This window comes from Phocoena phocoena, chromosome 20 (genome assembly GCF_963924675.1).
Source record: "Phocoena phocoena chromosome 20, mPhoPho1.1, whole genome shotgun sequence".
NCBI lineage: Eukaryota > Metazoa > Chordata > Mammalia > Artiodactyla > Phocoenidae > Phocoena > Phocoena phocoena.
In genome coordinates, this window is record NC_089238.1 from 55,139,980 (window position 1) to 55,167,147 (window position 27,168).

Genomic DNA, 27,168 nt, shown 5'->3' on the forward strand with positions numbered 1-27,168 from the left:
AAACAGCTCGGTTTACTATGGCTTATAATTGGGGCAACTCAATAACAAGGCAGCATTTCGTCAGATCTGCAGAAGGGCAATGGGTAGCGAAGGGGAAAGCTCCGCTGAGCGGGATTCTCAGTGTGTCCGGAGATTCTTCAGGCCGCCTCCGAGGGATGCAGGGACTGGAAGGGACAGGGCAGCTCGGCCTGAGATCCAGCCCACCAACATCTTTGCTAGCACTTCAGGATCACTGTTCGTTTAAAGCAAGTCCATGCTGTCAAAGTACCCAACATCCCCTCAGGAAGCAGCACGGGGGTGGGGGTGATGCTGGGAGGTCAGGAGCCCGGGCCAGTCTACTTACCACTAATTCCCGCGACAGGCCATACGTGTATTAACAGGAATCTTAGCCTCAGGGCCCCACGTTTAAATTAGTAAGAGAACCACAACTTTGCTTCTCCGTAGACCTCCTGGTTTTCCCATTTGCTCATAGCACAGACTCACTTAACTCATCACTGACCGGGGGATTTTTGCAGAAACTAACGCCGTGGACGGCGATTTGTTAGGTAAATGAATACTGCAGCGTCTCCGGTCAATGATGTTTGGGTAACAAAAGACGTATTAATACGTCTCTGGTCAGTAATGTGTTAAAAACAGCTGAGAAAGGCAGATACTGAACCTTACTGAAGACCCATATCACCGTTATCTTCAAAATCTCCAGCTGTTACCCCCGTTACTACACTCTTGTGCCTTTTTTTTTTTTTCCGAAATACAAAAATTCCATGTCAGAGGAAGCTGTTCCCCGAAGGGTTGAGATTCCTATCGGAGCACCTCTGCCCTTTACCAGTAGAAATGGGACATCGAGGCTTTTAACTGCGAGGCCTGTGCAGGGGCCAAGTGACCCTCAGTGAGTGGAACCCCCCTCCCCGACAGCAAGAACTCAAATCCCCAACCACTGCTAATTCCAGTCAGCCTCAAACGTCTCAGCATCGTCTCTGGATTTCATCTGTACAAAATGAGCAAAGTCCAAGAATCAAGCTGGTAATTGGACATATTTCGGGGGAGACACACCCACCAATCGATATATAGCATGAGAGGGACTGTACTCTGTTTCAATTAGGCACCTCCAGGGCCACCTAGACGTGACCAGCACACTCTGCATTAAAGTAAAACACAGTCTGCAGGCTGTGCTCCAGCTCCAGGAAGGCCCGTGCTGGGGGCTCCGCCTCACTGGTCCTCAGGCGCCTCCCGGAGCCCTTCGCTGTGGCGAATCCGCCCACTGACTTCCAGCAGGGCCTGGGCCATAGGGTCCACGTCCAGAACGCTCTTGGTGTTCTTGGCCTTGGGAAGAAGGGAAGGATGGGTGTGTTCAGTGACCAAAACCAGGCAGTGACGTCCTGCTGCTGTCAAGTTTATCAGAGGGGAATTTCCTACTGTCACCACAAGGGAAATGTGGTAGAGGCTCCTGCCCCGAGCCCCACTGAGTGCCCCCGCCCCGGGATGCCATCGCTGGGAGGTGACAAGACGCAGGGGCCCCAACGGCGACTCATCGTCAATCCCTGGAACTAGAAGGAACCCCAGACCCTCCTCATCTTGCAGACAAGTCCCCACTCCCCCGGGATCCCACCTCCCTGGGGCGGTTCTCTCTAATAAACCTCCACAGACCCCAGACAGCATCCTCTGCTCTGCTGTGCACCCACTGGCATCCCTCTGGCCAGCAACGGCTGCTGGAAACAAATTGGAATAAACCATCTCCAGATGGAGGAGTAAAAGGGACAAAGCCGAGAAAGGGGAGAAACGCCCCCATGCTCACCAGCTGTGTCACCGGAACATCTCCCACCGCCCACACCTCCATCTTCTCGAACCGGAAGTCCTCCTGGGCCGAGAGCTGAGGGCTGTTGTACGTGGTACATGTGGGCTTGGCCTTGCTGTGTCCTTTCCCAAAATCGACATCGATCCACAGGCCAAAATAATTGTGCTGCCCTCCCATGCCCTGTGGAGGGAGGGGCATAGCACCGCCTCGGTCTGGAGCATCAGACACCTGAAGCCCACCCCAGCCGTCATGCCACCGGGGCGTATGAGAAGTGAACACAATTTTCTTCCTTTCTTTTTTTTTTTTTAACTGTGAAATACATATTCACAGATTGATACAATTTAAGTAACCCATGACAAGTTCCTAGAACACTCATCAAGGTGTCCTGACTCGTACCCCATGGCCCCTTCTCACGGGGCTGCACTGGCAGGAAACACAAGGGACAAGAGAGGACAAAAGAATACAGGCCCTCAGGCCTAGAGACACCAATCGGTAAAATAAGGGGAGAGGTCTACACAGCACTTCCGGGACAGGGATGCCGATCCGTACCCGGCCCAGGACCCGGTGCTCAAGCAGGCAGGTCGTTCACTCAGCACAGCAGGGAGGGAAAGGAGGAGGCAGCCCCGGGAAGGCGGGAACCACTCGGCACACGGCCGGCTCTGAGCTAGCGGCTGATGGGAACAGACTGCTGTTCAACCTCTCTGATCCCTTGCCCTCTCCAACAGTGCCTCCTCCCCGGGCCCGGAGAGCCTGAAGCTAACGCCAGAGCAAGAGGCCAGGGCAGGAAACGCAGCTAACCTCAGGGCTGCTCCTCCCCTCGGGCCGATTACTGACCACCACCGAGACCCACTGGGTGCTGCTACTGAGGCCAAGGCCCTCGCCCCTGTCATCACCAAACTGTCCTATCTGTTTTTTTTTTTTTTTTTTTTTGCGGTACGCGGGCCTCTCACTGTTGTGGCCTCTCCCGCTGCGGACGCGCAGGCTCAGCGGCCATGGCTCACGGGCCCAGCCACTCCGCGGCATGTGGGATCCTCCCGGACCGGGGCACGAACCCGTGTTCCCTGCATCGGCAGGCGGACTCCCAGCCACTGCGCCACCAGGGAAGCCCCACACTGTCCTTTCTGAAAGGTGTCCGGGGTCATCAGGTGGCCCCGTGGGAGCCTCAGAATGAGCCTGGGGAGGAGCATGGGGCCCTCTCCACACCGACAAGATGGACCAGCCTCTCCGGCCCTTGGCTTTTCAGAGACAGGGCTGGAATTTCCCGAGAGGGGCTTTTTAAGAAGCAGGGGAAAGAAATAGGCTGGTGCTGCCAGGACACACATTTCTCACACAAGCTAAGCACCTGTGCGGGCGCCCGTCCCCACCACCGCCCCCGGCCTTCCCCCGCGTCACCTTCTTCCTGTGGCTGAGTCCTAGCTGGAGCACAGAGCAGACAACCCCCCATGGGTCCAAAGGGTCTGGGGAGCCCAGCCCCGGCCCCGCGCCCGGGCAGTGCCCCAGGCAGGGCAGCATCTCCAGCCACGAAGGCCACAGGCCAACCACCTGATGGCCAGGAACACTGGGCGACTCCGTCATTTGCACACAAACCCCGGAAATGCCCCAACAGAGGCCCCTTTTTTCCACGAGAGAAATTCCGTCCTCGTTGTCGCTCATTGCATCACCACCCTGAGACTCGGACAGAACGAACTGAGCGCGTACGGCTGCCCTGACACTGGGCGGAGTGTCCCCGGGCACGTCGGGGTCAGTGCATCACCACGGGGGGGACGTGCCCTGCCCTCCCAAGTCCTTACCAGTCCATTCGGGATGGTCTGCTGCCCTTGATTCAGGTACATGTAGTGGTCATTGTAGCCCGTGGAGGTGTACACGGCCATGCTGGGGGAGATGGAGAACAGGAAGCACCTGTCATCCCCTGAAATCGATCAGAGCAAAAAGAAGCAAGGTCAGCCATCGGCGCTGGGCACGGGGTAAAGCAGGAAATGGAAACGGGCCGTGGCTCAGACGGCTGAGCAGGAAGGGCTCCCCTCGGGTCCTCGGCGTGCACGGGGCTCCCGTGCATTGGGGGCAGGGCCGGCCGGCCAGCGGGCGGAGCCCGGGACCGTAGGATGAGCTGCTGACCGTTACAAAGGAATGTGACATGTGCTTGCTGGGAACACCCGTTAGCGCTCTCCCGGGGAGATGCGAGCCCTGCCCCACCGCCCCAGAGCCAGCAGGAGCAGCCTTGTCCCAGCTAAGGAGCAAGGGGCAGGCGGCCACTCCACGTATTGGCTGGGCATTCACGTGGCCTCAAGTAGGCACATCACCCAGAGCGGAGAAGGCGGGGTACCTGTAGACACAGCTGCCCACAGGGTGGGGTGGGGACACGCAGGGAAACGGGACCCTCTACCTTTGCCCGGGCACAGGAGTGGGCATGCCACCACTCACAGAAGGTACCGGTCAAAATCCTGGAAATGAACAGCACCCTCCATCTCAGAGACTCCTGCCCTCCCCGATGCACTCACTAGGGAGGGGACGGAGGCTGCACCTCACCAAGGGAACTCCCGGCTAGGCCAGAGCCAGACCAGAGATGCTCCCCACAGCTGTGAGACCTTGGCCGGAAGGACCGCCCCTTGACGGTGACAGCGTGAGGGCACCTGACACAGGACCGAGCTCAGGTACTTGGGGGTCGGGCCATTCGTCAGGTGGGAAGGAAGCTCCAGGAAGCTCCAGGGAGCCCGAATGTGGAGGGCGGACAGGAAGGGGGCTTTGAGCCCCAGAGGGGCCTTAGGGAGGACAGCCCTCGGCCACAGATGGGCCTGGACCTGCCGAGTCAGGACAAGTGACACTCGGGCCTCTGTGGGGACTTGGCTCCCCCAAGTTGGGAAGGACGTCCTGAGGTGGAGACGGTTGGGTGAGAGCCACTCAGGGAGGAGGGACCCCGCAGGGACACGGCACGGCATGGGGGAAATAGCAGGGCCCTCGGCTATAGTGCAGGGTGTGAGCCCTGGTTGGGGAAAGGGGGAGGTGAGCCTGGGGAGGTCACCGGGACCAGGTGGCACAGGGCTCCCCTCCAGGCTAAAGACTCCGGCTTGAGTCCACGTGCCTCAGAAGGTTGGGTTTAGCCTCAAGGAATTGCCTGGTCGCACCTGTGGCACTGGCCTAAGCATCACTTTGCCTTGCCATCCTAAGGCTGCCTTTCAACCAACATTTACTGGGCCCCGGATGCTAAGTGAGGTGATGGGGCCACAAAGCGTGGGCCCCTTGGCTACAATGGACCCCACTCTAGTCCATCCTGGGGTCTGTGCCCAGAGAGAAGGGCCCCGTGGGGAAGATGACCCTCGAGGGTGCAGGGCAAGGACCAAGGAGTCATAAGACCCGTAAAAACATCACTTCCACAGAGGGGCTCCTCACCCAACTCTCACAGTGACACCACCACCCACCGCCCAGTGCGTTACAAACTGCCATTCCTGTGGTTCTGGGGAACGGAGGCCCAGAGAGGGTAAGCAACTTGCCCAGGACAGAGCCGGACTCAGCTCAGAGCTGCGGACCTGTAGCTGCCCCATGGACGACAGAGACGAAAATGAAGTGACCCAGCGGCTGTCACCATCTCAAGGCTCAAATACTCGGAGTGATTGTTTCCCGGGACAAATGGACAGGAACTCCCTGAACTCGACTGGAATCTGTGATGCTAGGCTGCCCCCTGCTGGAATTCTGTCCTCACGCTTCAGAACAGAATGAGCTCAAGTTTGAAAACTTGGTCATCTCATTTTTCCACCTTTCTTCAAGAAGATGAATTCTGCTTGTTAAAAAAACATGAAGATGCAGCAGTGCTGACCTGGAGTTAATACTAAAGGAGCTGGAAGAAGCGGAAGTTCCGTCTATGATAATGATTCTCAGGGGTTTTCCACATCCTCCAACCACACAGAGACCCAGCCCGTCACCCCCCAGAGCCCCTCCCCGTGACACCGTGACAGAGAGACCTGGGTGTGTGGAAGCCCAGGCCTGAGACTGGGGTCCCCAGAAGGGCCGCCTTCCAGGGTCAGCCCTTGGCTGGCGTCTGGGAAGGTGGATTTGGGGAGGGTCCCCCCCCTCCCAGGACTGATGAGCGGCTCCCTGTGCCTAAGTCGTGTCAACAGACGGCGGGGGGGGCGGGGCGGGGGGGCGGTGCGGGACTCCTGCCGTCCTCCTGCGAGTCTGGGGTTTGGGTGCGCGTCAGTCAGAGGGTGCTCGTGTGAACGGCCCCCCGAATAAAGACCCCGTGCGCTGAAGCTCTAACGCATCCTGATGGACGACACCGCACACGTGCTGTCACAGCTCGCGGCTGGGGGAATTCAGCGCGTCCTGTGCGACCCCACTAGAGAGGATGCTGGAGGCTGGTTCCCCCGGACTTCACCCTCCCAACCCCTACCCAGCCCCTGGGCGGATCGTACTCTGCATCCTCTCACTGTAATAGATCAGCTGTGATGACAGCTGTGTGCTGCGTCCCCGAGTCCTCCTAGCGACTCACTGATATGTGGGTGGTCTTAAGGGACCCTGACACAGTGGGGAAGGGCTGGTAGCAACAGCTGGATTAAAGATCTAGAACACTCTAAAACCTAGAGAAAACCAAACCCTGGAAACAACAGGATCTCAGGGATGAAGGCACCCAGCCTTCACACCATGATCCCTTCCACCCACCCCAGACAAGGGCCACCCCACCACTGCTAAAACCTCTCCCGTAATGGCACCTCTGCACCTGGACACGGCTCCCCAACCAGCAAAAGCTTCCCTGGTGCAAGGAAGGTGGGAGCAATTCCAGAAGCGTGCAGTCCCGTAGAGGACCGCAGGGAGTAACTGGCACTCGTGTGGTCGGGAAGGCTTCCTGAAGGAGGTGACCCTGGACTGAGTCCCGACAAGGAGGTGACTGTGTAAACAGGTGGAAGAGGGAGAAAAGGCAGCGCGTGCCAAGTCCTGAGATGAGAGCGCGGCCTGTTCCGGAAACTCTGCGTAATTCAGTGAGACTGAGCCCAGGGCACAGGGCATGGTAGAGGTCGTGAGGCTGGAGATAAAGGATTCACCATCCTGAGTGCACTGGGGGTCCGTCCAAGGGTCTCCAGGGGACAAGCACCACGGCAGGTGGGCTGGGATGTGGCAAATGAACTGGACGGGTGAGACCAGGAGGCGAGGGCCAGGCAGAAGGCACCCGCAGCAATGCAGGTGAGAGTGGCGGGGAGAGAAGGGGGAGCGGGGACGCAGGCAGAGTGGATGCAGCTGACAGCTGTCTGGCTACGATGTGCAGCCCCCATCCCAGAGGAGCACGTGACCTTTCTCCCCCGTATTTCGCATCTCAGGACCCTGGGTTCTCCCTTCCACTGGCCCAGCCAGGGAGGGTGTTAGCCTCGCCCCCTCACTGGGAGGGACTCTCCCCGGAACTGCGTCGGCCAGGCTGCCCCATTTAGCTGAGGGGAGTGAGGACAGGCCTGTATCCGGCTGCTCAGAGCCACTAGAAAAAGGCCTCCATCTCACAGCTGTTGGCCCCCAGGAGACCTTCTGAGAACAGAGACTCGGGCAGCCCGGCGCAGGTCCCAGGGGACACACCGTGACATCAATCCTGGGAAGACAGGTTCACCTCTGAGTACGAGAACAGCCCACTGACAGGAGATGAGCGTTTTCAAAAAGAGTCCTTTAAGAGTGTTTATCAGAGTAGTTCTTTGAGGAGGGGAAGTATTTCATCAGGGCCTTTGATCCAGGGCATTCAAGGTCTAGCAAAGAGCTTCCAATCTCCAGCAAAATCACAAAACCGGAAAACTACGGGCAGAAGCAGCAAAGCAGACCCACACAGGGGGTTCCAGGAAAGGAAGACAGTCCTCCGACAAAACACACCCCACCTGCAAGAGCCGGCATCTCCCAGTCCCCTACGCAGCACCTACGGCCCAGCCTCGCCCGAGGTCAGGACCTGGCGTCGTTTAATGCTGATCCGCTGTTTCCTCACCTGAAAGCCAGGGGTGAGGACAGCTGTCCTGCTTACCTGACCCTGCAGCCAGAATCTATAAAGGAATCCATGAAGTTAAACCATCATAAAGAAACACCACGTTTCACTACCCTCCCAAACACGTCTAGCAAAACGCTTGCGGGAGGAGATGGAAGAAACACGCACATCCCCTGGCGGGGCTCGGAGGTCTCCACACAGCAGCCGTCTGACCAGAACCTGTACGAGCACTGGTGCTACCATGTGGGGCTTTGGTGGCCAAGACTCACCTTGAAACTGAGGTTTGACCTCCCAGGAGCAGGAAGCAAAGCCACCGAACACATGGCCGTCATGGTCCTCGAGCAGCACCACGCAGGGCCCACAGTGTGTGATGCGCCCGCAGAGCTGGGCGAAGCTGTGCCCGTGGAGCTCGGATGAGAACAGCAGGCGCCAGTGGTGCCGCTGCTCCCTGGGCAGGTGGGAGTTGATGTAGATGACGGACAGGACATCCAGGACGCTCGCAAACTCCCGTTCCTGGTCAACTTGGCGCTCGGGGACCAGGGTGGCCAGATCGAGGGACGAGCACAGGAGGAGGAAGCCTTGGTGGATGACCACGCTCAGAAACGTGGCCACGTGGGGAGCCCTGAACACCCAGTCCTCAATTGTGGTTCGGTCACATTCCAGCCGCTGAGGCCCCAGAAGCTTCTCACCGCCTAGGGGAGGAGAAAACAGTATTAGTGGGTGAGGACACTGCCTTTTCTCTACTTACCTAAACCTGCTCTGTCCAGCGGGGGAGCCACGCGTGGTTCGTCTGCACCGAGATTCACAGTAAGTGTAAAATGCACACCCCATTTCAAAGGCTCGGCGTGAAAAAGAAAAAGAACGTAAAACACCTCATTTTTTTTACATTGATTGCCAATGTTAAAGTATACTTTGGACATATTCTTTTTTTTCGTTTGAGTTTTTTTGGTTTTTTTTGTTTGTTTGTTTGTTTTGTTTTTGCGGTACACGGGCCTCTCACTGCTGTGGCCTCTCCCGTTGCGGAGCACAGGCTCCGGACGCGCAGGCTCAGCGGCCATGGCTTACGGGCCCAGCCAATCCGCGGCATGTGGGATCTTCCCAGACCGGGGCACGAACCCGTGTCCCCTGCATCGGCAGGCGGACTCTCAACCACTGCGCCACCAGGGAAGTCCCTGGACATATTCTTAAAATTAATTTTGCTTGTTTCTTTTTGGTATTTCCATGTGGTTACTGAAATATGTAAAATTTCATATGTGGTTGGCTTTGGAGTTCACATTCTGTCTCTGTAGGACAGTGCTCATCTAAACAATTCAACATCGACACTCTTATCTTTCCTCTCTGCTCCAAGCTGCATTTCAGAGACACAGGAGACAGCTACGCCCTCACCCCAGGGCCCCAAGACTCCCCAGCAATCCCTCCTGAGAGGGCTACGCCAAAAGCCACTAGTCCTAACAAAATCATTTGGAAAGGATTTAGGAAGTGTGCTGTCCTCCAGCTATGGCAGGGTAGTGGTTGGTTACTTCCTGGGCACCCCTCTAGTTTATCTGGGGAGAACGGATATCATTAACTACAAATTATACTTAATTGTTTCCGACCAGCACCCATCATTCTGATTTCCATCTCTTACCTACTAAGAACAGAGGTGACATGGAGGTGATACCAAGAGACAAGCTATCGGTACTTCATTCATATATATATATATATATATATACACATATATATATATACACATATATATGTGTATATATATATATAACAGTATTATACAGTATATTATGTCATTATTCTTTCCAAGTTCCAAATATCTCACTTAATTCTTCAAACTGTGTTTAAAAATCCAGCTTTATAATAAAACAGTAACACTTTTTTTTTTTTTTTTTTGCGGTATGCGGGCCTCTCACTGCTGTGGCCTCTCCCGTTGCGGAGCACAGGCTCCGGACGCACAGGCTCAGCGGCCATGGCTCACGGGCCCAGCCAATCCGCGGCATGTGGGATCTTCCCGGACCGGGGCACGAACCCACGTCCCCTGCATCAGCAGGTGGACTCTCAACCACTGCGCCACCAGGGAAGCCCAACAGTAACACTTTTATAAAACAAATCTACTTTGCAAAAAGATTCACCACAAGGTATTTTTAAATCCCAAGTAAATTTAATTATATACTGTTTCTCAGCCAACAATAGCAGAATATATATTCTTCTCAAGTGTACCTGGAATATTCTCCAGAACAGACCATATGTTAGACCATAAAACATGCCTCAATAAATTGAAAAGAACTGAAATCATGTAATGTATGTTCTTCAACCACAATGTAATGAAATTACAAATCAGTAACAAGGCAATTTGGGAATTTCACAAACACATAGAAATTAAAGACTATACCTCTAAACAACCAACAGGCCAAAGAAGAAATCACGAGGGAAGTTAGAAAATACTGAGATGGGGACTTCCCTGGTTGCGCAGTGGATAAGGCTCCACGCTCCCAATGCAGGGGACATGGGTTCGATCCCTGGTCAGGGAACTAGATCCCACATGCATGCCACAACTAAGAGTTCGCATGCCACAACTAAGGAGCCAGCGAGCCTCAACTAAGGAGCCCACCTGCCACAACTAAGAACCAGAACGACCACATAAATAAATAAATAATTTTTTAAAAGAAAGAAAGAAAAAACTGAGATGAATGAAAACAAAAACACAATATACCAAAACTTATGGGCTTCAGCTAAAGCAGTGCTTAGAGGGAAATTTATAGACATAAATGCCTATATGAAAAAGAAGAGAGATCTCAAATCAATAACCTAACCTTCTAACTTGAGAAATGAGAAAAAGAAAATCAAACTAGCGATCAGAGTCAAGATGGTCAGTAGTAGGATGTGGAACTCACCTCTTCCCACAAAAACATCAAGAACACATCTATGAACGGAACAATGCTCTCAGAAAACCAGCAGAAGACCTCAAACACCTCAAAGGACAAAAAAGATCTCCAAGTAACTGGGCAGGACAAAGGAAAAAAACAATAGAGGAAGTGGGACGAGACCTGTGCCCCTGCGGCGGTGGAGCTGAAGGAGAGGAGAGGTTCCTGCACCCAGGGAAGCCTCACCAGTGAGGAGATTGGCCGGGACAGAAAGGGAGCTTCAGAGGCTTGGAGGAGAGCACAGCAACCAGTTAGTAGCAGGCAGGACAGAGAGAGACCTACACGGACAGCTGTGCCACCGCCCTGTGTGCCCCAGCCTGAGACGCATGTCCGCTGGTATGGGTGGGGGCTGGGTGCTGTAACACGGGGTTTAGAGGACAGACCCAGGGAGAGGGCTGCTGTTAGCTGTGTGGAGACAGCCTGAAGGGGCTGGAGCGTGGGGCGCAGCAACCAGGAGTGTTTGCGGAAGAACCCCGGGCCGCCACAGAAGCGAAGCGCCATTATTAAGTGGCATGCCAAGGTAGAGGCGGGGCTGCCATCGCAGCCTCCTTCCCCACCCGCCGGCTCCTGCCTATGCAGGCTCCAGGACAGGCTCCTGCCCAGGCAGGTCACACACCCCAGCCACCCCGGTCCCCTCCTGCCTGGGCAGGCTCGTGTGCCCCAGCCACTGCCCTGTGCCCCCAGAAGCAGACAGCAGTGGGTTGCCCATATGCAGAGGTGGGGCTGAAATCACAGCTGAGGCCCACAGGCCGTGTGACTTAAGAAGCAGAGCTGAAATCTCTCCCCACGGCTGCGTGAACCTTGGATTTATACCTCCACGGCCGACTTTGTAAATTCAGTGCCTGTGGGGCAACCAAACAGACAACTGGTGCTCCCGCAGCTGGGACGGGTCTGGCCTTAGCAGCTATGGGCTTTGTGGGCGCGTACACGCAGGGGCTGGGCTGGGCCAGGGTCTGAGCTGCATCCATAGCTCCCACAGTGGGTCCAGGTATGTAACGACTACAGTCCTGGGACCTGACTTCAGTGGATCTACGCTGGTGGCCTTGTGAAAACAAAGCCTGAGAGGCACCAGGGCTGACTGCCAGCACACCCAGAGCTGAGGTGGGGCTGAGGGCAGTGCCAACGACAGTGTACTCTGTGAGCCCGCACAGCAGGTGAAAGGTGACACACTCACAGGTGAACAGCTCCAGCACAGTAATACTCAGTGGCTCCTCTCCCAGTGGGAGCGCTCCAATCCCGCCTATTCTTGCACTGCAGATCAGAAACAGAGCTAGGGGCTTCTACACCAACAACTAGAGAGCAGACCCTGCCCTGGACAGGGCGGTGATAACCACAGAGGGAAGAGGAGTCCCCACTCATTGTCCAGTGCAGGCTCTGGTCACCGCAACACCAGTCGCACCTCCTATCAAGGGGATGACAGCCAGCACACACTGAGGAGAGAGGCAGCAGGCATCCATACTGAAAACAGCCCTTGCCCCCAAAAAGCATTAAACCCATGCAGGCTACGCAGGGACACTCCCACATAAAAATAGCCCTCCGAGACCACAGTAGATAATTGTTTCTCCTGAACTCATAGAGCAAGAGAAATATAAGTAAAATGAAGAAGCAGAGGGACCACTCCCAACGAAAAGATCAAGAGAATTCCCCTGAAAGGACAAACAATGAAACAGGCCTCTTCAGTCTAATAGATAACAAGTTCAAAAAGGAGATAATGAAAATACTGAAGGAACTAAGAAAGGCTATCGAAAGAGATGCAGATTACCGTAAAAAAGGAACGAGAAACTATAGTGAGGAGTCCAGAAACATTAGGAGATTCATTTGCTGAGACAAAAGCAGAACCAAAGGCTATGAATAGCAGAATAAATAATGCAGAAGAACGAATAAGTGATCTGGAAGATATAGTAAAGGAAATCATCCAATCAGGACATCAGACAGAAAGCCAAGTGAAAAACATGAAAGCAATACAAGAGACCTATGGGAGAATGTAAAGCATGCCCATCTACACATAATAGGCATCCCAGAAGGAGAAGAAAGAGAAAAGGGGACTGAAAACGTATTTGAAGAAATTATGGCTTAAAACTTCCCAAAGCTAAAGAAGGAAACAGATATGCAGATACAGGAAACACAGAGGGTCCTGAACAAGATAAACCCATAAAGACCTACACCAATACATATGATAATAAAAATGTCAAAAGTTAAACATAAAAAAGAGGATTCTAAAGGCAGCAAGAGAAAAACACAGTTAATGACAAGGGAACCCCCATAAGGCTATCAGCTGATTTCTCTACAGAAACGTCGCAGGCCAGAAGGGAGTGGCAAGATATATTCAAAGTCCTGAAAGGGAAATATCTGCGATCTAGGACACTCTACCCGGCAAGATTATCATTTAGAACAGAAGGAGAAAGAAAGAATTTCTCAGACAAGCAAAAGCTAAAAAAATACAGCAATACTAAACCTATCCTGAAAGAAATATTGAAAGGTCTTCTCTAAATAGAAAAGTAGTAAGAATCTATAGGATAGAGAAAATCACAATTATTTTTCTAGAATGTGTTTGAGCCTAAGTGACTACTAGTCTAAAGCAAGTAGATAAATGAAGGGGTTAACATACTTGAAAAACAGGGCAACCACAAATCAAAAACATACAACAGAGTCACAAAAATCAAAAAGAAAAAACCATAATACAAAAGAAAAGCATCAAAGCACAAAAGGAAAAAGAAAAAGGGACAAAAGAATATAAAATCAACAGGAAAACAAGGTTTAAACTGGAAATAAATATATATCTATCAATAATTACCTTAATGTCAATGGACTAAATGCTCCCATCAAAAGACACTGAGTGGTAGACTGGATAAAAAACAAGAGTCTATGCTGCCTACAAGAGACCCATTTTAGGGCAAAGGACACACGTGTATTAAAAGTGAGGGGATGGAGAAAGATGCTGCATGCAAACAGAAATGAAAAGAAAGCAGGGGCCGCAATACTCATATCAGACAAAGAAGACTTTAAAACAAAGGTGATAAAGAAGGACACTATATAATAATAAAAGGATCAATACAAGGAGAGGATATTACATTTGTCAACATATATGCACCCAATATAGGAGCACCCAAATACAGAAAACAAATACTAACAGACATAAAGGGAGAAACTGACAGGAATATAGTAATAGGAGGAGACTTTAGCACCGCACTCACATCAATGAACAGATCTTTGAGACAGAAAATCAATAAGGCAACAGAGGTCCCAAATCATACATTAGAACAGTTAGACTTAATTGATATCTTCAGGACATTACATCTAAAAAAAAATACATTCTTTTCAAGTGCACACAGAACATTTTCTAGGACTGACCACACACTTGGGCACAAAACAAGCCTCAACAAATTTAAGAGTAAAGAAATTATTTCAAGCATCTATCTTCAGGACATTACATCTAAAAAAAAATACATTCTTTTCAAGTGCACACAGAACATTTTCTAGGACTGACCACACACTTGGGCACAAAACAAGCCTCAACAAATTTAAGAGTAAAGAAATTATTTCAAGCATCTATCTTCAGGACATTACATCTAAAAAAAAATACATTCTTTTCAAGTGCACACAGAACATTTTCTAGGACTGACCACACACTTGGGCACAAAACAAGCCTCAACAAATTTAAGAGTAAAGAAATTATTTCAAGCATCTTTTCTGACCACAACAGCATGAAACTAAAACTCAACCACAGAAAAAGAAACGAGAAAAAAACAATTACATAGAGGCTAAACATGCTACTAAAAAAACAATGGAAAAAAAAAAAAAAAAAAAAAAAACAATGGGTCAGGCTTCCCTGGTGGTGCAGTGGTTAAGAATCTGCCTGCCAAGGCAGGGGAAACATGGGTTCGAGCCCTGGTCCGGGAAGATCCCACATGCCGCAGAGCAGCTAAGCCCGTGCGCCACAACTACTGAGCCCACATGCCACAAATGAAGCCCATGAGCCTAGAGCCCTGCTCCACAACAAGAGAAGCCACCATAATGAGAAGCCCGTGCACTGCGACGAAGAGTAGCCCCCACTCACGACAACTAGAGAAAGCATACACGCAGCAACAAAGACCCAATGCAGCCAAAAATAAAAATAATTTAAAAAACCCAATGGGTCAATGATGAAATCAAAGAAGAAATTAAAAAATACCTTGAGCAAATGACAATGAAAACACAACCATACAAGAACTATGGGATGTAGCAAAAGCAGTTCTTAGAGGGTAGTTCATAGTGATACAGGCCTTCTTTAAGAAACAAATATCTCGGGACTTCCCTGGTGGTGCAGTGGTTGGCAGTCTGCCTGCCAATGCAGGGGACGTGGGTTCGAGCCCTGGTCCGGGAAGATCCCACATGCCACAGAGCACCTAAGCCCGTGCGCCACAACTACAAAGTCTGTGCACTATAGCCCACGAGCCACAACTACTGAGCCCGTGTGCCACAACTACTGAAGGCTGCGTGCCTAGAGCCTGTGCTCCGCAACAAAGAGAAGCCACTGCAATGAGAAACCTGAGCACTGCAACGAAGAGTAGCCCCCGCTCGCCGCAACTAGAGAAAGCCCGCGTGCAGCAACGAAAACCCAGCATAGCCAAAACTAAATAAATACATTTTTTAAAAAAAGCAAAAAATATCTCAAATAAACAACCTAACACACTACCTAAAAAAATTAGAAAAAGAACAAACAAAACCTAAAGGAAAAGATAATAAAGCAAAGGAAAGATAATAAAGATCAGAAACGAAATAAATATAAGAGAGATTAAAAAACAAACAAGAAAAATCAATAAAACCAACAGCTGTTTCTTTGAAAGGGTAAACAAAATTGACAAACCTTTGGCCAGGCTCACCAAAAAGAAAAGAGAGAAGACCCAAATAAACAAAATAAGAAATGAAAGAAGAGAAATCACAACAGATACCACAGAAATACAAAAAACCATGAGTGAATACTATGAACAATTATATGCCCACAAATCTGACAAAACCTCCAAGAAATGGACAACTTTCTAGAAACATATAACCCATCAAAACTGAATCACAAAGAAAGAGACAACTTAAACAGACCAATCACTAGAAAAGAAATCAAACCTGTTAAAAAAAAAAAACAAAACAGCAAACAAAACAAAACCTGCCTAAAATAAAATTCCAGGACCATATGGCTTCACAGGCAAATTCTACCAAATATACAAAGAAGAACTTATACTGATCTTTCTCAAATTCTTCCAAAAAACTGAAGAGGAAGGAACACTCCCAAAGACATTCTATGAAGACACTGTCACCCTGATACCAAAAGCAGACAAAGACACCACCAGAAAAGATAACTATAGGCCAATACCTTTGATGAATATAGATGCAAAAATTCTCAACGAATTATTAGCAAACCGAATCCAACAACACATTAAAAAAGTCATACACCACAACCAAGTTGGATTCATCCCAGGATCACCAGGATGGTTCAACGTATTCAACTCAATCTACATGATATACCACATCAACAAAAGAAAGGACAAACACTACATGATCATCTTAATAGATGCATAAAAAGCATATGATGAAATTCAACACCCATGCATGATAAAAGCCCTTACAAAATTGGGTATAGAGGGAACGTATCTCAACATAATAAAAGCTATTTACGACAAACCCACAGCCAACATAATACTCAATGGTGAAAAGCCAAAAGCCTTCCTGCTAAAATCTGGAACGAGACAAGGGTGACCACTCTCACCACTTCTCTTCAACATAGCATTGGAAATCCTAGCCACAGCAATCAGACAAGAAATAGAAATAAAAGGTATTCAACTGGGTAGGGCAGAGGTAAAATTATCATTATACACAGATGACATGATAATATATATAGAAAACCCTCAAGACTCCACACAAAAACTACTAGAACTCTAGAGCCCACAAGCCACAGCTACTGAGCCTGCAGGCCACAACTACTGAGCCCGCATGCCTAGAGCCCGTGCTCTGCAAAAAGAGAAGCCACCACAATGAGAAGCCCACGCACCACAAAGAAGAGCAGCCCTTGCTTGCCACAACTAGAGAAAGACCGTGTGCAGCAACAAAGACCCAACACAGCCATAAATTAATTAACTATTTATTTTTTAAAAGATGATTCAAGGAAATGGAAAGATATCCCATGCTCTTGGATTGGAAGAATATTGTTTAAATGGCCATACTACCCAAAGCAATCTATAGGTATAATGCAATACCTATGAAATTACCCATGACATTTTGCACAGAAATAGAACAAATAATAATAAAATTTATATGGAACCATAAAAGACCCAGAATTGTCAAAGCAATCCTGAGGAAAAAGAGCAAAGCTGGAGACATAACCCTCCCAGACTTCAGACAATATTACCAAGTTACAGTAATCAAAACAGCATGATATTGGCACAAAAACAGGCATATAGATCAATGGAACAGAAGAGAGAGCCCAGAAATAAGCCCACACACCTACGGCCAATTAATCTTCAACAAAGCAGGCAAGAATATACAATGGAGAAAAGACAGTCTCTTCAGCAAGTGGTGTTGGAAAAGCTGCACAGCTGCATTTTAAATCAGTGAAGTTAGAATACACCCTCTCACCATACACAAAAATAAACTCAAAATTACTTAAAGACCTAAATATAAGACAAGACACCATAAAACTCCTAGAAGAGAACATAGGCAAAACATTCTCTGACATAAATCATACCAATGTTTTCTTAGGTCAGGCTCCCAGGGCAATAGAAATAAAAGCCAAAATAAACAAATGGGACCTAATCAAACTTAAAAGCTTTTGCACAGCAAAGGAAACCATAAACAAAACAGAAAGACAACCTACAGACTGGGAGAAAATATTTGCAAATGATATGACTAACAAGGGCTTAATTTCCAAAATATACAAATGGCTCATACAACTCAACAACAACAAAAAACAAACAACCCAATTCATAAATGGGCAGAAGACGTAAATGGACGTTTCTCCAAAGAAGACATACAGATGGCCAAGAGGCACAGGAAGAGATGCTCAAGATCGCTAATTATTAAACAAATGCAAATCCAAACTACAATGAGGTACCACCTCACACCAGTCAGAATGGCCATCATCAGAAAATCTACAATCAATAAATGCTGGAGAGGGTGCGGAGAAAAGGGAACCCTCTTGCACTGTTCATGGGAATGTAAATTGTACAGCCACTGTGGAGAACAGTATGGAGGACCCTTAAAAAAACTAAAAATGCAACTACCATATGACCCAGCGATCCCACTACTAGGCATACACGCTGAGAAAACCATAATTCAAAAAGACACATGTACCCCAGTGTTCATTGCAGCACTATTTACAATAGCCAGGACATGGAAACAACCTAAATGTCCATGGACAGATGAATGGATAAAGGAGATGTGGCAGATATATATAATGGAATATTACTCAGCCATAAAAAAGAATGAAATAATGCCATTCGCAGCAACATGGAGGGACCTAGAGATTATCATACTAAGAAAGGTAAGTCAGAAAGAGAAAGACAAATACCATATGATATCACTTATATGTGGAATCTAAACTATGACACATATCTACGAAACAAAAACAGACTCACAGACATAGGAAACAGACTTGTGGTTTCCAAGGGGGAGGGAGGGGAGGGGAGGAAAGGATTGGGAGTTTGGGATTAGCAGAGGCAAACTAGTATATATATAGGATGGATAAACAACAAGGTCCTATTGTATGGCACAGGGAACTATATTTAATATCCTGTGACAAACCATAATGGAAAAGAACAATAATATAGGGACTTCCCTGGTGATCCAGTGATTAAGAATCCATCTTGCAATGCAGGTGACTCTGGTTCAATCCCTTGTCAGGGAACTAAGAACCCACATGCCGTGGGGCAACTAAGCCCACGTGCCACAACTACTGAGCCCATGTGCCACAACTAGAGAGAAGCCCGCACACTGCAATGAAAGATCCTGTGTGCTGCAACTAAGACCTGATGCAGCCAAAAATAAATAAATATTTTTTTAAAGAGTAAGAATGTATATATTCATATATATATATATATATAACTGAGTCACTTTGCTGTACAGCAGAAATTGACACAACATTGTAAATCAACTATACTTCAATAAAATTTTTTTTTAAAAAAAAGGAAAGAAAACCAAACTAAATCAAAAAGAAGCAGAAGAAAGAAATAAAAGACTTGGATGAGGATAAATGAAATAGAGATTAGATAACAGAGAAAACCCATAAAACTAAAAGTTGGCTCTTTGAAAATAACAAAAAGTGAACAAACCATTAGCTAGACTGACCAAGAAAAAAGGAGAAGAATCAAATGGCTAACAGCAGAAATGAAAGTGGGGACGTCACTACTGACCCTGCAGAAATAAGGATTATAAGGAAATACTATGAGCGACTGCCCACGATTAAATAATCTAAATAGTCCTCCAAAGTTGGAAGACCCACATTTGCTGGTTTCAAAAGTTCAGTACAAGCCTACAGTAATGGAGATGGCGTGGTACCACTCTATAAGGCCAAGGTCTAAGGACTGAGACAGGGCACTTGCCTTGAAGCTTCATCTCGGAGCACAGCTGAGCAGCCAGCGCCTGCACCCTGGACAGGGAGCCCGGGGCTTGCTTCTGAGTCCAGCCTCTCAGCTCCTGTCTGTAGCTTAGCACGTGTGCCACAGAGCCAACCAGGTCCTCTGTAAACTTGAAGACCGCAATTTTACCATTAATCGCATTTCCGTTGTGACCTATGACCTACATCATATCAACGTGGGGAAGGGTGTCTCATCTCCTTAAGGCCAACTGTGATGGACCACAATCTGGAACAGATCATGTAACTTGGGTAGTTACTCATTTTTCTAACGACACCTTTGGCTGGTCTAGATTGCCAGTGCCTTTTTGTCCGGGAGTTCTGTCCTTAACCAGCGACACGGTCTAGGTACCCGCCCCCCGGGGTGGACTTGTGCACAATGCCGCCATCAGCTGCTTAATCGTCCTAGGTCCCCCACCAAAGGATACCAAGGCTGCTTGGGATGGCTGCAAAGGGCCTGGTGGCCTCTTACCTTTTTGACCTCTCTTGCTTTCACGGGACCTTCTGTGGCAGAAATCATTTTCAGGATCACGAGACTCTTCTCCTCAGCATTTCCTTTCAAAAGGTAGGACATGGACACTGTGAACTGCTCCTGGGAGATGCGCTCACTGGGCCCCTTGGTCTTCCCAGTCACGTCCACCCTCCGCATGCCCTCAAACAGTCTGGTGACCATCTCTGGGGGAAGAGCTTCCCCCACATGGCTCTGCGGGGATAGGTAGGTGAAAAGGTCAGACAGGGTGCCAGTCAAATGAGGCAGGATGATGGAAATATAGCTAAGGGAGAAAGACCAACCACTGCTAGCAGCACATAACCTTCCTAGATCCCCAAATGCACCATCTCTCCCCACCAAACGGCATCATGACACCCCAGGACCCACACACCTAACGCGTCCTGGCTCGTGGCTCATCTTGGCCGTCAGACTCTTCCATCATCTGTTCCCATCCTGCGCTCCAGACTTCCCAGTCTCCCCAGACTGGCTGTGTCATTCCTGCCTCTGGCCATCGTCTGCTCTTCACTCTGCTTACAACATCTCCTCAATTCTAGATTCTAGAAGCTGTCATTTGCATGTCTAAATTTATTTCCATATGGAACATACGGTCTGTGTAGTGCTAAATTGGCATGCTCTATACTATGGACTTCCAAATATATTAGCTAGCTTTATCAATCCGAGTTCTTTGTGCTCAGTATGCACTGGAAAGGGGGGGGGGAGGATAAATTGGGAGATTGGGAGTGACATATACATACTACCATATATAAAATAGATAACGAATAAGGTCCTACTGTATGGCACAGGGAACTACTCAAAATTCTGTAATGACCTACATGGGAATAGAAGCTAAAAAAGAGTGGATGTATGTATATGTATAACTGATTCACTTTGCTGTATAGCAGAAACTAACACAACACTGTAAATCAACTATACTCCAACAAAAATTTTTTTAAATTTAAAAAATCTAGTTCTTGGGACTTCCCTGGTGGTCCAGTGGTTAAGACTCCACACTGCCAATGCAGGGGGCATGGGTTCAATCTCTGGTCAGGGAACTAAGATCCTACATGCCATGCAACATGGCCAAAAGATTTTTTTTTTAAATCTAGTTCTTAATTGTCTTGCCAGTAACATTCTGTAAATATTCTTTCTCTTTGACTCCAACATCAAATCTGATTTGGTCCAGGGATCATAAATACAGGGGAAGAGAAAGCAAACCATGAACTAAATCAGTGGGTTCTGAAAACGGAACTCTCCTGTAACAACTTCCCGTGTCTACACGGTCTGTGAAAACATCAATATTCTGCATTTCTTGTAAAGCAGTTTCCCACCCTCATTGCTCAAAGAGTATTCCTATTTCTGTCGGTGTTTCCAAAGTTCTACTGGAAAAGAAACCTCTAATTCGTTCCCAAAGGAACTTTTATTTGGTTGCCAAGGTTTTCTGACCAACTTTTTCACCCTATTTATCTTTTTTTTTTTTTTTTTTTTTTTGCTGCGTTGGGTCTTCGTTGCTGCGCACAGGCTTTCTGTAGTTGCGGTCAGCGGGGGCTACTCTTCGTTGCAGTGCACGGGCTTCTCACTGAAGTGGCTTCTCTTGTGGGGCACAGGCTCTAGGCATGCAGGCTTCAGTAGTTGTGGTGTGCAGGCTCAGTAGTTGTGGCTCACGAGCTGTAGAACACAGGCTCAGTAGTTGTGGCACACGGGCTTAGCTGCTCTGCGGCATGTGGGATCTTCCCGGACCAGGGCTCAAACCTGTGTCCCCTGAACTGGCAGGAGGATTCTTAACCACTGCACCACCAGGGAAGCCCCACCCTATTTATCTTGATAAACACCTGTGAACGTTGTCACCAACTCAGCAGTTAAGTCCCTAAGTGGCCTGTCTTGTTCTGTCTGCTCCAGCTTAGTGGGCGACCCAGCAGACTGGGGTGCTTTTGGTCTAGTGGAGATACACATGATACACACACACACACACACACACACACACACACACACACAAGCTGTAACCCCAATAACCTCCCTGGCCAGTTTCCTCAACTATAACGTGAGTATGTTGGGGGGATCCCCAACGCCATCCGCTCCTGTTCTGCACGTCCTAAAAGAGGAGGCTCTCCTCAGAAAACTAAAAATAGAGCTACCATATGATCCCACACTCCTACTTCTGGGCATACATCCAGACAAAACTATAACTCAAAAAGATACCTGCACCCCTATGTTCACAGCAGCACTACTGACAATGGCCAACACATGGAAACAACCTAAGTGTCCGACGACAGAGGAATGGATAAAGAAGATGTGGTACATATACACAATGGAATACTACTCAGCCATAAAAAAGAATGAAATAATGCCATTTGCAGCAACATGGATGGACCTAGAGATTATCATACTAAGTGAAGTAAGTCAGACAGAGAAAGACAAATACTATACGATGTCACTTATATGTGGAATCTAAAATACGGCATAGAAGAACCTATCTACAAAACAGAAACAGACTCACAGACATAAGAGGTCATACTTGTGGTTGCCAAGGGCGAGGGGGAGTCAGGGAGGGATGGAGTGGGAGTTTGAGGTTAGCAGATGTCAACTATTATACATAGGATGGATAAACAACAAGGTCCCACTATATAGTACATGGAACTATATTCAATATCCTGGGAGAAACCATAATGGAAAAGAATATAAAAAAGAATGTATATATGTGTATAGCTGAGTCACTTTGCCGTACAGCAGAAATTAACGCTACGTTGTAAATCAACTATAGTTCGATAAAAAACTAAATTTAAAAGAGGAGGCTCTGAAATGTCTTCACACATTGCACCGCCTCCCCACCGCCCAGGGGAATGGGCTGATGAGGTCTCTTCCCTGTTGTCTCGCTCTGTGTGAGCACCCAGACCACCCAAACGCGTGGCTAAGAGCCCCATGGAACGGGGCCAAAAGATGGGTAAATGGGCAGTTCTCACTCGTTGTCAGGTGAACCTTGACTCTGAAACTTCGTTATTTTGTTAGGAAAACCACAAAACTCCCAGGACGTCAAACGCTTACGAATCCTAAAGGCCAAGGTGGACTTGAAACTTTGCAGTTATTGGACCCACAAATACAGCTAAGGGCAGCCTATCACTTGTCTGGAGGGAAACCGGGGACAGTGGTTCTTCAAGAGACAGGAAGAGGCCAGCCCCTCTAGTCGACCTCAAGTGGGAAAAGTCCCCAAACACTGTGATACGAAGGCTAAGCAGAGCAGCTGCAACACTGGCCATGGAACCCACAAAGCTGAAGGTAGGTACTATCTGTCCCTTCCTAGAAAACACATCCCTCCGTGTTCCCACGCCTGTCTTACGGGAACAGGCAGCCAATGCTGGCCTGACCCCTCGCCAAACTCAACATGAACTTCTGACTGTTACTCTTGCCTTCAGTGCCTGCAGAGAGAAGGATCTGGGCGAGGTACTGGAGCGGAGTTCCGCTGACGACAGAGCACCAAACAATCTGTCGATCTCGGCCTGCTCGGCAGGAAGAAACCGCGGGGAGAGACTCTGCCCCGAGAGGCTCTCGCTATTCCCCATCTGTCCTGGTAGCTGGCAGGAGTCTCTGCAGAAGGAAAGTTCACACCCGGTTAGCAGGGAAATCAAGAGGTAATCATCAAAGGAAATAAACATCCATCATTACATGGTCAAGGTAATCAATACTGACCTCCTTGCAAAATGCAAGCTACAACACGTCAGAGCTATGTAATGTTGTTTCAGTGTGGTAGAAATTAATGGTCAACACAAATAAAGTGGGAAAACCCAATTCTAATTCTTCTGACTGCCTGAGGCCTTTTCATAATTGCCAACCAAAAGTCGATTTCTTTATTCGAAAACAGTTTCTAAGCTAATGTAACTAAAATGTGGAAAAATCAGGATTTCAATCTAAATATTCATTTTTTAAAAGTCTGAGTTGAAAAAATAATCTATAAGGCTGGATGATCACACATATTTTTAAAAAATCAACACCCTGCAAATATCACCTACAGAGCAGACGTGCTATTAGACATGTTTTTCCCTTTGTGATCCTGGCTCCACCTGGCTGGCTGTATGGTCTTGGGCAAGCGACCAACACTCTCTGTGCCCCAGTTTCCTCGTTTGTAAAATGGGAATAATCACAGCCCAACCTCAGACGGCTGTGATCACGGTTGGCCAAAGCTGTGAGATCAGGACTTCCCTGGTGGCACACTGGTTAAGAATCAGCCAGCCAATGCAGGGGACACAGGTTCGAGCCCTGGTACGGGAAGATCCCACATGCCGCGGAGCAACTAAGACCATGCGCCACAACTACTGAGCCTGAGCTCTAGAGCCCACGAGCCACAACTACTGAAGCCCGTGCACCTAGAGCCCGTGCTCCGCAACAAGAGAAGCCACCACAGTGAGAAGCCCACACACCGCAACAAACAGTAGCCCCCACTCGCTGCTACTGGAGAAAGCCCGCATGCAGCAACGAAGACCCAATGCAGCCAAAAATAAATAAATAAAATTAATTTATTAAAAAGTAAATAAGTAAATAACATACAAAGGAATTCCCATAACGTTATCAGCTGATTTTTCAGCCGAAACTCTGCAGGCCAGAAGGGAGTGGCAGGATATACTTAAAGTGATGAAAGAGAAAAACCTACAACCAAGATTACCCAGCAAGGATCTCATTCAGATTCAAGGGAGAAATCGAAAGCTCTTCAGACAAGCAAAAGCTAAGAGAATTCAGCACCACCGAACCAGCTTTACCACAAATGCTAAAGAAACTTCTCTAGAAGGGAAACACAAGAGAAGAAAAGAGCTACAAAAACAAACCCAAAACAATTAAGAAAATGGTCATAGGAACATACATATCAATAACAACCTTGAGTGTAAATGAACTAAATGCCCCAACCAAAAGATACAGACTGGCTGAATGGATACAGAAACAAGACCCAAATATATGCTGTCTACAAGAGACCCACTTCAGACTTAGCGACACATACAGACTGAAGATGAAGGGATGGAAAAAGGATATTCCTTGCAAATGGAAATCAAAAGAAAGCTGGAGAAGCAACGCTCATATCCAATAAAATAGACTTTAACATAAAGACTGTTACAAGAGACAAGGAAGGACACTACATAATGATCAAAGGATCAATCCAAGAAGAAGATATAACAACTATAAATGTTTATGCACCCAACACAGGAGCACCTCAATACATAAGGCAAATGCTAACAACCATGAAAGCAGAAATCAACAGTAACACAATAATAGTGGGGGACTTTAACACGCCACTTACACCAATGGACAGATCTTCCAAACAGAAAATAAATACGGAAACACAAGCTTTAAATGACACAATAGACCAGTTAGATTTAACTGATATTTATAGAACATTCTACCCAAAAGTGGCAGATTACACTTTCTTCTCAAGTGCACATGGAACATTCTCCAGGATAGATCACATCTTGGGTCACAAATCAAGCCTCAGAAAATTTAAGAAAATTGAAATCGTATCAAGCATCTTTCCTGACCACAATATTATGAGATTGGAAATCAATTACAGGAAAAAAACTGTAAAAAACACAAATACATGGAGACTAAACAGTGTGCTACTAAATAACCAAGAGATCACTGAAGAAATCAAAGAAGAAATTAAAAAAACATAGAAACAGATGACAAGGAAAACATGACGACCCATAACCTATGGGACACAGCAAAACCAGTTCAGGGAAGTCTACAGCAATTCAATCTCACCTCAAGAAACAAGAAAAATCTCAAGTAAACAATCTAACCCTACACATAAAACAACTAGAGAAAGAAGAACAAAGAAAACCCAAAGTCAGTAGAAGGAAAGAAATCATAAAAATCAGACGAGAAATAAATGAAACAGAAACAAACAAAAGAGCAAAGATCAATAAAACTAAAAGCTGGTTCTTTGAGAAGGTAAACAAAATTGATAAACCCTTAGCCAGACTCATCAAGGAAAAAAGGGAGAGGATGCAAATCAATAAAATTAGAAATGAAAAAGGAGAAATCACAATTGATACTGCAGAAATACAAAGGATTATAAGAGATTACTACAAAGAACTACATGCCAATAAAATGGACAACCACGAAGAAATGGACAAATTCTTGGAAAGGTACAATTTTCCAAGACTGAACCAGGAAGAATTAGAAAATATATCTTAAAAAATATAACCATTTTTGATAAAAAATATATCTATCACAAGAAATGAAATTTTAACTGTAATTAAAAATCTTCCACCAAACAAAGGTCCAGGACCACATGGCTTCAGAGGCAAATTCTATCAAACATTTAGAGTAGAGCTAACACCTAATCATTCTCAAACTCTTCCAAAAAATTGCAGAGGGAGAAACACTCCCAAATTCATTCTATGAAGCCACCTTCACCCTGATACCAAAACTAGGAAAAGATATCACAAAAAAAGAAAATTACAGACCAATATCACCGATGAATATAGATGCAAAAATCCTGAACAAAATACGAGCAAACAGAATCCAACAGCACATTAAAAGGATCACAAACTATGATTAAGTGGGATTTATCCCAGAGATGCAAAGATTCTTCAGTATACGCAAATCAATCAACGTGATACACCACATTAACAAATTAAGGAATAAAAACCATATGATAATCTCAACAGATGCAGAAAAGGTTTTTGACAAAATTCAACGCCCATTTACGATAAAAACTCTCCAGAAAATGGGGAAAGAGGGAACCTACCTCAACATAATAAAGGCCATATATGACAGACCCACAGCAAGCATCATACTCAATGATGAAAAACTGAAAGCATTTCCTCTAAGATCAGGGACAAGACAAGGATGTCCATCTCGCCACTCTTATTCAACATATTTTGGAAGTCCTAGCCACGGCAATCAGAGAAGAAAAAGAAATAAAAGGAATACAAATTGGAAAAGAAGAAGTAAAACTGTCACTGTTTGCAGATGACATGATACTATACACAGAAAAACCTAAAGATGCCACCAGAAAACTACTAGAAATAATCAATGAATTTGGTAAGGTTGCAAGATACAAAATTAATGCACAGAAATCTCTGGCATTCCTATACATCAACAACGAAAAATCAGAAAGAGAAATTAAGGAAACAATCCCATTTACCATCTCAACAGAAAGAATAAAATACCTCGGAATAAACCTGCCTAAAGAGGCAAAAGATTTGTACTCAGAAAACTATAAAACACTGACGAAAGAAATCAAAGATGACATAAACAGATGGAGAGATATACCATGTTCTTGGATTGAAAGAATCAATATTGTGAAAATGACTATACTACCCAAAGCAATCTACAGATTCAGTGCAATCCCTATCAAACTACCAATGGCATTCTTCACAGAATTAGAATGCCACTACAATTCGTATGGAAACACAAAAGACCCCGAATAGCCAAAGCAATATTGAGAAA

The 27,168-nt window shown here is 47.2% G+C and overlaps 1 protein-coding gene across 1 annotated transcript; it reads right to left on the bottom strand.

Annotated features, from left to right (window-relative positions):
* Positions 1-1,206: 1,206 nt before the first annotated feature.
* Positions 1,207-23,291, bottom strand: MEAK7 (MTOR associated protein, eak-7 homolog). Its single transcript, XM_065899497.1, has 7 exons — positions 23,139-23,291; positions 19,720-19,950; positions 19,216-19,360; positions 8,006-8,428; positions 3,583-3,701; positions 1,793-1,972; positions 1,207-1,320 (listed from the first exon to the last, which is right to left on the bottom strand). Exons 1-7 carry the CDS (start codon positions 23,289-23,291, stop codon positions 1,207-1,209), a joined length of 1,365 nt encoding a protein of 454 aa, XP_065755569.1.
* Between the last annotated feature and the right edge of the window lie 3,877 nt (positions 23,292-27,168).

Excerpts from the sequence above, each read along its gene's own strand:
- MEAK7 (XM_065899497.1), bottom strand. The coding sequence starts at position 23,291 with ATGGGGAATAGCGAGAGCCTCTCGGGGCAGAGTCTCTCCCCGCGGTTT. Across the intron at positions 19,951-23,138 it reads TCTCTCTGCAGGCACTGAAG|AGCCATGTGGGGGAAGCTCT; the intron begins GCAAGAGTAACA and ends CTATCCCCGCAG. Across the intron at positions 1,321-1,792 it reads ATGTTCCGGTGACACAGCTG|GCCAAGAACACCAAGAGCGT; the intron begins GTGAGCATGGGG and ends CTTCTTCCCAAG.